Source organism: Choloepus didactylus, chromosome 6 (assembly GCF_015220235.1).
Source record: "Choloepus didactylus isolate mChoDid1 chromosome 6, mChoDid1.pri, whole genome shotgun sequence".
In the NCBI taxonomy this organism is placed as follows: Eukaryota; Metazoa; Chordata; class Mammalia; order Pilosa; family Megalonychidae; genus Choloepus; species Choloepus didactylus.
In genome coordinates, this window is record NC_051312.1 from 81796061 (window position 1) to 81808302 (window position 12242).

A 12242-nucleotide genomic window follows, 5' to 3' on the forward strand; every position below is an offset into this window, starting at 1 on the left:
TTGTTAGAAATTCTCTAAGTACAGATTCAATTTCTTTAATAGATAAGGGAATATTCAGTTCATCTATTTCTTCTAGATGCTATGATTTTCTTTAGTGAATGCATCGTGGTCTTCCCATTCCCCTAACTTTACCTTATATTTATCAGCTTTACGTTCTCTTTTTACCTGATGCCTCAGATAAGGCCCCTCTCCAGGCTCTTTGCTCTCCCTCAGGCATAGACAACCATTACTTCTTACTGGTGTCCTCTAATCTGGTGGTGAGAGCTGAGGATGCTATAATCTCTGTTGCTCTGGTTCAGCTTCAGTTTAGGCAGGTGCTGTGTCCCTGGCTCTTTGGAGTCTCCTTGGTGATTCAGCCCTTCTCTGAGCTGTAGGAGACAATCCTCCCTCATCCCCAGGGTTATAGGGCTTGTTTCTATTTCCTTCCCTCAGCTGTAAGGGGTCTTCACTTATGCTATTTCCCCCATGGCTGAAAGCTCTTCTCACATAGGGGAGGGGGGACAGGGTTCTCTGTGAGGTCTTTCCCGCAGTGGCTGCTGTTCCCTCTACCAGGACTGTTCAATCATGAAGACTTTCTAGACCTCTCACCCTGTGCCTAATCCTTCTTGTGAGTATCTGTTGGAGATCTGTGGAGAAAAATCTGAGTGAGAGTAAATTCCTCTTTGTGTCTGTGGATCCTATTTACTCACACAGGCCCACACTTGGCTTTGAGGAAAACATTTTGACTAAATTCTTCAAACTGGTTTGTGTAGTGCCTAGATCTACTCCTGGCAAGAAAGGGTCTGAGTCCCATCTCTCCTTGTAAGTGACTCTCTTTACTGATATTTTGGATTGGTTGGTTTCCCTGTGACTTCATCTATCTGACAGGTTCCAAAAAACATGTGATTTTTATATTATGTGACATATGAGTTTTTTTGATCAAAAATACTCGAATGACACTCTCTCCAACTTTCTATCCAAAGTCAACTAATTTCTTTGTGTCTCAGTTTCAGTATTTGTAAAATAAGGATATCAGTGCTTTAAATCTTATAGAGTTTACATAATGATTTAGTGGGTTAATATATGTAAAGAACTTAGGAATAACTAAATGAATGTAAACATATTTAAGTGTTACATGCTATTATACTGAAATGAAATGTTTATATGACTGAATCTACTTTATCAAACCACTAAAGCAACATGATTCTTTCCCATTCTTTTTTTTGGAAAATATGTTTTATTGTTCTTTTGAAGTGTTCAAGGTTTGGTTTTAAATCAGGCTGCATACCTCTTGTCAGTCTGACATCTCTCTCACCATGTCAAACTGGCTTCAGCTAACATTACTTCATTAAATCCAAAAGAAAAAAGCTGTTTTAATTTTGAGGAAAAAAATCCAGTTTTTAGAGCAATTGACATTAGTCTGTAATTTAAAACAAAATAAGTGCTAATGTTCTGTGTTTCTTTATACAACCTTCTCCTCATACAAAATGAGGAATGTACTTTTCCTAACTCAGGCAGGCACTGAGGCTAATAGACACTGCACACACACAGACACCCTCCCCCCAAACAACAAAGATCAGAGGATGCCAATGGAAAAAAGGTTTGTCATGGTATTGAGCAAAACCCTTTGAGTCAACAGACAGTCAATCTGAGCTTAGAGGGTATGTTGTTTTGACCTTGAGCCTATGTTAAAGGAATCTATTGTTATGTTCTGAAATAAAGAATTTTGGATGGTGCCATCACCCTTCACTTAAAAAAAAATCATAGAAGCAATTTCAAAAGGCATTATTTTGTTTTGTTTTTGCAGGTGGGGAAGGAGCAAATCTACAGATTTGCATGTAGCTAAAATTCAAAACACCTCAGCAATAGGAAATAGGCAGTTCACACTGCAGGCCAACATCTGAGGTGCCATCAATGTGAGGCAAGGACCTGGCCATTCCTACCAGCCTAGCTGATCCTAGCAAAATGTCTCCCCCACTCTGATGTTCAAGTATTGTAAGGCCCATTATTTCTCCACAACTTTATTCACTATACCTTAGGGAGAAGCCATAATAGATTTTATAATTTGGCAAGAATAAAGGTTCAAATTCAACTAAGCTCCCACCCCCATTCCTGACACTTCCTGGTAGTGAGGTTTTCTGAAAAACTTATGTATTTCTATATGCTTCTTCATGTGGTCAGCTTTTCTTTTCAGAATTATGAATATATGCCTAACTCAGAGTTTAGATAGTGTATTCATTGGCTCTCAAACCAATCTAAGTCCTTCCAAGATGGTATTTATCTCCAAGAATGAAAATATCTTGAACTTACACCTGACACTGTTTGGGTGGATCTCAATCTTTCTAGGAACCAGATGGGAAAGAAAGGAAATATTTATTGTGTGCACTTCTGAGATCCTGACACTGACTGTAAACATTGCCTTCGCATTTTTATATCCCTGGTGAATTCTGGTCAATGATTAAACATTTGCAGCTAAGTGGATCTAAACTGAGAGTGGAGTTGTGGAGAAAGTAATGAGCAATATTGACACCTGCACCTGTGACAAGCTGTGTCCCTCCAAACTCCATCCAGTGATATTTAGCTATACGAGGGAGCAATGTGTGATTTATGGAAAGAGCATGGCTTTGGAGCTACACAGATGTCAAATCCAAGCTCTTATTCTTACTAGCACATTAAATATGAGCCTATTAAGCCTATGCTGTGATCTGCTCTAAAAAATGTTGTGAAGATTAAATGATATCAATACAAAGTACACATTAAAGAGCTTGGAACTTTGTAGATGCTCAATAAATGTTGATTCTCTTCAAATTCTTAACTTAAGTGTTGAAGCCCTTGGCTAAAGATGTTGCTAGTGGTGTTCATACTTGACGCATGTAAGAATTGTCAAGGGAATATTAAAAATCACCTAAGGAACATTACAATTTTCCATGTGAAATGAAAAAAAGATCAAAGAAAAATAGCAGATTTAAATGACAGAGAGAATTAAAAATTACCTAAACATAATGACAATTTTAACAGCCACAGACATTTTCAAAGTAATAAAATATTCCTGATAATGTATTAAACATAAGAAAACATAATAACTGGAGAATAGAATTGTGTAGATGTAAAAGTATCATTGAAGAATGTGGATTAAAAAAATAGATGAAAAGATAACAGAATATTTTGTACCAGAGACTCTCAACAATAGCAATAAAATTGCTGAAGCATGTGCTTCAGAAAGAAAGATAGTTGGTTATGGAGGAATCCCTGGGGTGTATAAATGGAAATTTCTAAATTTTGTTAATAAATCCTAAAAGGTCAACTGAATACCTGTAAGTACATATCATGCTGACTTTTAAATTAATTTCTCCTGTTTTGGGCCTCAAATGATTTCCTGTATTTTTTTCTGAGGAAATCATATTCTTGATTGTGATTCCTACATGATAATCCCACATTCTCAATAGAGTGATTGTCACAACCACTACATACCTTAGCCCAAAAGACTGAAGAGTTGAAATAAGCAACAACATATTTAACATCAACTGTAAGAGTCATGTGAAATAAATAAAAATATTTTTCTTATTTTTTACAATCCCAGAATATTCACTTCCTTATTTTACTTCAGTAATTAAGAAAAATGTCTTGAGTCTGGAAAGTATGCAGAGCCAGATAATTCAAATGGCCAAATGTCATTGGAATTGCTACCCTAAACTCAGACTGAATATATTCATTATGGAGAGGACAAAAGATCTACATATTTTTAAAGTTTAAGAGCCTAGAAAATAGAACTCTAATATTCAGCTTGAAAAACTAACTGGAACTGATGCAGTAAGTGGGGGAGCTTTTTCACATGAGCTGCTGAGTCCAGGGTCCTGCCTTTTCAAAGTGCCCAGAACAGTTCCTGGCACATAGCAGGTGCTCAAAATCCATTCCCTCACTGGTTCCATTCTGCTTGAGCTCCAGTGCTGGGCACAGGAGGGTGTGAAGATTATTATCAAGAACTTTGATGCTTCCAAGATGGCAGATTAGGAGAGAGACAGCAGGATTCTCCTCAATGAAAAATACCACATAAAGGACAGAACATGCTCCAGAACAGCAGTTCCAGGGTTCCACCACCTGAGCAAGGACTTCTACACCCATAGTGAGTGCCTACTTGGAGAAACCAAGAGGCTGCATTCAAGAAGGGTGAGTGTCTGCCCCAGAATGCCACTAAACTGGCTGATGGCACACAGAGAACTAGCCTTCCACACCCTGGACACCCTAAAAAATACTAGACTCAGGTGATAATCCTTCACACACCCATGACTGAGAGCTCCCATGCCAGAGACTAGTGATTTAAGTGGGCAGATGACCATGAAAGGGGGTGGATTTCCATGCCCGTGCAGCAATATTTGCAGTTGCTTGGGAGATGGTCTTTTGGGGCAGTTGGCTGAGAGATAACTTTTTACAAACCAGCAGCAGGGAGTTTCCTTGAGGGAATTCAGGATCCAGAAGGCTTGTGTCAGTGTACACTCTTCCTCTGTGGAAGCCCATAGTGCACACAGCATTGATGCAGGGGTGCCATACAGAAGTGCCAGGAGCACCCCTCCCCCCAATCCCAGGGACTCACGAGCACATGGCAGAGAGGGACAGTGGGCCATTTGAGCTTAGAAGCAAGATGCAAGCTCTGCAGCCCCAGAGTACTCCATCTGCAGACCCAGGAATGGCCAGGACCACTGGGTCCTGGATTGGACTCCTTGCCAAACTGCACAGGGAATGCCCCTCACCCATAGGACTGACAGTCCCCAGTGCACATGGAAAATTGGTGCACTGATTGAAGCCCCATATGGTTTGGACTCCCAATTAGTATATAAATAAAGTTGAGGTGAACTGGCTTAAGGGTAAAAGATGGCTCAGGAGTACCATCTAATGGTGGGTAAGGAAAGTGCACTCCACCAACTTGTAGCTTTGTTAAATTATAGATAAATATTGAAATAATCTTGCATACTCTAAAAGAACTGTATCAAGATATGCAAGTGTCAAGAGGTCAAAAACAACAGAAAATTACAAAGTATATGAAGAAATTAGAAGATATGGATAACTCAAATGTCCAAATGAAAAACCCAGAAGAGACACAGAACCTGGAGAAAATAATCAAATAAATACTCAGAAACATTAATATTATGGCTCAGAATATAAATGACATGAACAAGACCTTAGAAGAGCATAAGGAAGAATTTGCAAGAGTAAATAAAAAAAATAGCAGATCTTATTGAAATAATAGATCTGTTGATCAATTTAAAAATATTCCTGAGACACATAACACTAGATTTGAATAGGTAGAGGATCAAATTAGCAAACTCAAGTTAGGGTGATGGAAAGTGAATGCACAAAAGAATGAACAGTGAAGAAAACTCAAAAATTTGAAGTGGATCCCAGGGAAATTATGGACAATATGAAGCACACAAATATGAGAATTACTGGTACTTCAGAAGGGGAAGATAAGAGTAAAGGGCTAGGAGGAGTATTCACAGTTCACAGATATTGTTGGGGAAAATTTCCCCAACCCTTCTAAATGAAATAAATATGCAAATCAAAGATGCCCAATGAACTCCAAATAGAATAAATCCAAATAAAACCACTCTGAGACAAAGCCTGATCAGATTGTCAAATGCTGAAGAGAAGAAGAAAGTCCTGAATGCAGCAAGAGAGAAACAATTCACCACATACAAGGGAAACAATAGAAGATTGAGGAGTGACTGTTCAGTGGGCACCATGGAGATGAGAAGACAATGGTATATTGAAAATTCTGAAAGAGAAATGTTGTCAGCCAATAATTTTTTTACCCAGCAAAGTCCTCCTTCAGAATTGAAGGAGAGCTTAAAATCTTCACAGACAAACAAATGCTGAGAGCATTTGTTAACAAGGGACCAGCCATACAAGAACTACTAAGGGGAGCTCTACCAGCTGAGGAAAAAAGAAAGGAGAGGGAGGTCTGGAGAAGGGCACAGAACTGCAGAGTCATAGTAAGGGTATCTTAAAGAAATAAAGAGAGCGAGAAAGAGAGTAAAAATAGATCTGACAAGTAAAAACCAAAGGATAAGATGGCTGACTCAAGAGCAGCCTTTCCTTAATAACATGGAATGTGAATGGATTAAACTCCCTAATACAAAGATATAGGTTGACAGGATTAAATATATGATCCATCAATATGTTCTTTACAAGAGACTTGTCTTAGACCTAGTGACACAAAGAAATTGAAAATGAAAAGATGGAAAAAATATTCCATGCCAGCTACAGCCAAAAGAAAGCAGCAGTAGCAATACTAATTTCAGATGAAATAGACTTTAAATGCAGGGATATTATAAGAGACAAAGAAGGAAACTATATACTAATAAAAAGGACTATTCACAAAGAAGAAACAATAATCACAAACATTTATGCGCCCAATCAAGTCGCTCCAAAGTACATGAGACAAATATTGGCAAAACTGAAGGTAGCAATCAATGTTTCCACAATCATTGTGGGAGACTTCAATACAACACTCTCCTCTATAGATAGATCATCTAGACAGAAGACCAAGGAAGGAAATTGGGAACTTACACAATGTGATAAATGAATTTGACTTAACATATATAGAACATTATGCCCCAAATTACCAGGATATACATTCTTCTGTAGTGCTCATGGAACTTTCTCCAGGATAGATCATATTCTGGGGCACAAAACAAGCTTCAATAAATTTAAAAAAGTTAATGTTATTCAAAACACATTCTCTGACCATAATGGACTACAACTAGAAGTTAACAACTATTAAAGAACCAGAACACTCAAATATACATGGAGGTTAAACAACACACTGCCTAAACAATCAGTAGGCCAAAGAAGAAATAGCAGGAAAAATTGCTAAATATCTAGAGATGAATGAAAATAACACAACATATCAAAATGTATGCAATGAAGCAAAAGCAGTACTGAGAGGGAAATTTATAGCCTTAAATGCATAAATTAAAAAGGAAGAAAGAGCTAAAATCAAGAACTAATGGAACAACTGAAGAAGCTAGAAAATGATCAGCAAACTGATCCTAAAGCAAATAGAAGAAAAGTAATAACAAGGATTAAGGCAGAAATAAATGATGTGGAAAAAAAACAATAGAGAGAATAAATAAAACCAAAAGTTGTTTCTTTGAGAAGATCAAAAAGATTGAGAAACCCTTAGGTAGACTGACAAAGTCAAAAGAGAGAAGACCCAAATAAGCAAAATAGTAAATGAGAGGGGGGTTATTACTATGGATCCTGAAGAAATAAAAAATGTCATGAAGAATACTATGAACAACTCTATGCCAAAAAATTAGAGAATCTAGAAAAATAGATAATTTCCAGTAAACACATGAACAACCTAGACTGACTAATGAAGAAACAGAAGAACTCAACAAAACAATCATAAGCAAAGAAATCCAATTTGTTATCAAAAAGCTTCCTACAAATAGAACCCCAGGCCCAGAAGGCTTCACAGAAGAATTCTACCAAACTTTCCAAAAGAAATGACACCATTCCTACTTAAACTCTTTCAAAACTTGAAGAAAATTTGAGCACTACCTAACTCATTTTATGAAGCCAACATCACTCTAATACCAAAACCAGATAAAGATACTACAAGAAAGGAAAACTACAGGCCAAGTTCCCTAATGAATAGAGATGCAAAAATTCTCAAGAAAATACTTACAAATTGAATTAAAAGACACATTAAAAGAATTATAACCATGACCAAGTGGGGTTCATCCCAGGCATGCAAGGGTGGTTCAACACAAGAAAATCAATCAACATGATACAACACATTAACAAATCAGAGGAGCAAAAATCAAATGATCATCTTAATAGATGCTGAAAAAGCATTTGACAAAATCCAGCACCTTTTTATGATAAAAAAACTTCAAAACTTAGGAATTGAAGGAAACTTTCTCAATATCATAAAGGATATATAAGAAAAATCCACAGTCAGTATAGTACTCAATGATGGGAGAGTGAAAGTTTTCCCTCTAAGATCGGGAATAAGACAAAGATGTCCATTGTCACCACTATTATTCAACATTGTGCTAGAAGTTCTGGTCACAGAAATTCAGCAAGAAATTCCAAATTGGAAAGGAAGAAACAAAACTCTCATTATTTGCATATTATGTGATCTGAGAAAACCCTAAGTAATCAATGACACATCTATATGAGACAATAAACAAATTCAGCAAAGTGGCAGGATAGAAGATTAATCTGCATAAGTCAATAATGTTTCTATACAGTAGACATGACATAACTGAAAGACACTCAAGAAATAGATTCCATACTCAATAGCAATTAAAAAATTAAGTACCAAGGAATAAACTTAACCAAGGATGTAAAAGACTTCTATACAGATAATTATATAACTCTAATAAAAGAAATAGAAGGCAACCTAAAGAGATGGAGGGATATTCTGTGTTAATGAATAGGAAGGCTAAGCATAGTTAAGATGTCAATTCTACCCAAGCTGATCTACAGATTTAATGCAATTCCCATCAAAATTCCAACAATCTGCTTGGCAGACTTTGAAAAGCTAACCATGAAATTTAGTGGATTTCCAAATTTCCAACGAAATTTGGAAAGGAAAAATGCTTCAAGTTGCTAAAAATATTCTAAAACAGAAAAACAAAGTGGGAGGACTTACACTGCCTGACTTTGAAGCCTACCATAAAGCCATAGTAGTCAAAACAGCACAGTATTGGCACAAAGATAGACACAATGATCAATGGAATCAAATTGAAAATTTGGAAATAGGCCCCCAGGTCTCCACTCGACTGGTTTTTGACAAGGCCCCCAAATCCACTGAATTGTGGTATACCAGCTTCAACAAATGGAGCAGGGATAATTGGATCTATATCTAATAGAATGAAAGAGGACCCCTACCTCACACGCTATACAAAAATTAATTCAGCATGGATCAAAGATCTCAATATAAGAGACTGCACCTTAAAACTCCTAGAAGCTAATGTAGGAAACGTCTTCAAGACCTAGTATTATGAGGATGTTTCATAGACCTTACATCTAAAGTGTAAGCAATGAAGGAAAAAATAGATAAATTGAAACTCCTCAGAATTGCAAGCTTCGGTACCTCAAAGGAATTTGTCAAAAAGGTAAAGATACAGCCAACTCAATGGGAGAAAATATATGGCAACCATCTGTCTGATAAGAGACTTACATAAAGATATCTTAAAACTCAATGACATTAGTACAATTACGCCAATTATTCAATGGGCAAAACATATGAAAAGACATTTCTCCAAAGAGGAAATACAAATGGCTAAAAACACATGAAAAAATGTTTATCTTCCCTAATTATTATGGAGATGCAAATCAAGACCCCAATGAGGTGTCATCTCACACCAATATGAACAGCTGCCATTAAACAAACAGGAAACTACAAATGCTGGAGAGGATGTGGAGAAATTGGAACTCTTTCATTGTTGGTGGGACTGTATAATGGTTCAGCCACTCTGGAAGACAGTTTGGCAATTCCTAAGAAAACCAGGTATTGAGTTATCCTACGATCCAGCAATTTCACTTCTTGGTATTTACCCAGAGGAACTGAAAGCAGTGACATGAACAGACATTTGTCCACCATGTTCATAGCAGCGTTGTTCACAATTGCCAAGAGATGGAAACAACTTAAATGTCCTATATCAGATGAGCAGATCAACACAATGTGCTACATGCACACGACGGAATACTATGCAGCAGTGAGAAGGAATGAGGTCTCAAAGCATATGACAGCATGGATGAATCTTGAGTACATAATGTTGAGTGAAATAAGTCAGTTACAAAAGGGGAGACATTGTGTATTACCACTAATGTGAACTCTGAAAAGATGTAAAACAAGAGTATTATATTGTAGGATATCCTTGACCTAGAGATAGACAGCAGCTAGTGAAGGGGGGATGATAATCTAATAGGAACAGATAAGATATTGAGGGTCTTAATTATATGGGAATGCTCAGGAATGACTATGGTTCATTAATTTTCTTATGATATGGTAGGAGCATATTAAAAGCAATGAAGTTATTTCAGTATATTTGGTTTTTTATTCCTTTGCTATATTTTATTTGGATTTATTTTTATTTTTTGATAAAGTTAATAATACCAATTAAAAAAAACTAAGTAAGTCATGTTCCTTGGATCATGAAAGTTGGGCAGAATTAAGTAAGCTCCATGTCATTCATATAACAGGAAAGGTGGAGGTAAAGTAGGATTCCCTAAAAAAGGTGGGGAACAATAATGTCAGAAAAAAATGTAAAAATAATCACTACATCCTTGGAAGAATTGCTGAGTGTTATTGAAATGGCCCTGGAAAAGACAGGTGAAAGTAAGCTTTTCTGAAACTTCTTGTTCTTCTAAAACCTTGGTCTCCATGAAGGATATGCTCAGGCTCATGTTTTCTGTAATGACATATTCAGGCATTTATACCAGTTGGAACATTTCAATACACTACATGATAGTTAAAGTGATTAGGACCAAATAATTTTTAGGAGCTTAATGTGAACCTTATTTTAAGAGTAACTCTTTATGTAGGAAACATTCCTGCTACACATATATAAGAGATGATATTTTTGATAAGTTACTTCACAGAGTAACATCCAAGCCATCAGACCATTAAAAAAGGCTCTGGGTAACAAACCATGTATTCTAAAATAGAAAATATGAGGTTTGTTCTGCTATTACCCAGCAATAAAGACAATTTAATTCAGAGGCTTTGGAAAACAGAAAACTTTAAGGAACCTGTCCCGTATCCTCCTGGTCCTCACCCCATAGATAATGGGGTTCACCATGGGTGGGACCAGAACATAGATGTTGGCCACAAATATGTGAACATGGGGTGCCACGTGTTGCCCAAACCTGTGGGTGAGAAAAGAGAAGAAAGCCAGAGTATAGGACACCAAGATGACAGAGACATGGGAGACACAAGTGCCCAAGGTCTTGAGACGAGCATCCTTGGATGGGAGGTGGAAGACAGTATCAACTATGAAGACATAGGAACAAATGATCAATATGAAGTCTACCCCACCTGTAAGGAAGGCAACAATTAGGCTGTAAGCTCTGCGGATTCTTGTCTCTGCACAGGCAATCTTGATGAGTGCCATGAACTCACAGTAGGTGTGGGAAATGATATTGGTTTTGCAGTAGGGAAGCCAACGTAGCAGGAAGGGGTGAGGACCGAGAAGCACAGTTCCCCGGAGTACGATGGCTAGACCCATTCCACCAATTACTGTGTGTGTCAGAATAGCTGAATGTCTTAATGGGTTACAAATGGCTACATAACGGTCAAAAGCCATGGCTAGGAAGAATCCAGACTCCATGGTGGAGAAAGAGTGTATCATGAACACTTGAGTGAGGCAGGCTTCAAAGGGAATCTCTCCATCTTGGAACCAGAAGAGGCTGAGAAGTTTTGGCATTGTCGTAGTGCATACAATAAGGTCTGCCACATACAGCATGCAGAGGAAAAGGTACATTGGCTCGTGGAGGCTGGGGTCTGTCTTGATGATAAATAAAAGGGAGCAGTTCCCCACTAGGGCCAGAAGGTAGACCACACAAAAGAGGATGGAGATCCAGATGTGGGCAGCCTCCAACCCAGGGATGCCAATGAGAATGAAGGTTGATGGATGCATATCGGTTTTATTGTATGCTGACATAAGTCTTAGATGGTTTAGATGTCTCTTCATGGATTTTCCTGTAAAAAAAAAAAAAAGAACAAAATATCAATTTACCCATTTTAAAATCTCTGAAAGCTGAAAAGCAGGGAATCGTACAACATTGAATAATTACAATGGCTGTAAATATGTAGATGAATATTATTTCATCTGACAGAGTGCCAGGTAGAATTTCAGTTTCATTCTGCTTCCAAAATGGCACCACCTAAAGAATTATATAGAAGGTCTCTTTAGAGATAAGCTTAATAAGTATTTTTCCTTCTTATTTAGATGCACTGTGCTGTATGAATCTCCATATTCATGAATAGGGATGATATAACATCTTTGATCTGTACTCTGCCATAGATATTTTTCATTTATCTATATTCACAGTTTTCAATGAAATGACCTATGGATGATAAACAACAGCAAATGTCTAAGTACCAATTCTATAGTTCATTATCAGAAATTCCTCCCATATCCCAAGGAGAAGAATTTTCAGTTTCAAGCTGGAAAATATATGAAAGTCATAGATTTAGAGAACTTAGTTATAAATACTGTGGTTGTAATAAAAGAAATAGAATGAGGCAT

At 37.2% G+C, this 12242-nt stretch overlaps 1 protein-coding gene across 1 annotated transcript; it reads right to left on the minus strand.

Moving 5' to 3' along the window:
* Positions 1-10703: 10703 nt before the first annotated feature.
* Positions 10704-11684, minus strand: LOC119537117 (olfactory receptor 52K2-like). Its single transcript, XM_037839707.1, has one exon. It carries the CDS (start codon positions 11682-11684, stop codon positions 10704-10706), a length of 981 nt encoding a protein of 326 aa, XP_037695635.1.
* Between the last annotated feature and the right edge of the window lie 558 nt (positions 11685-12242).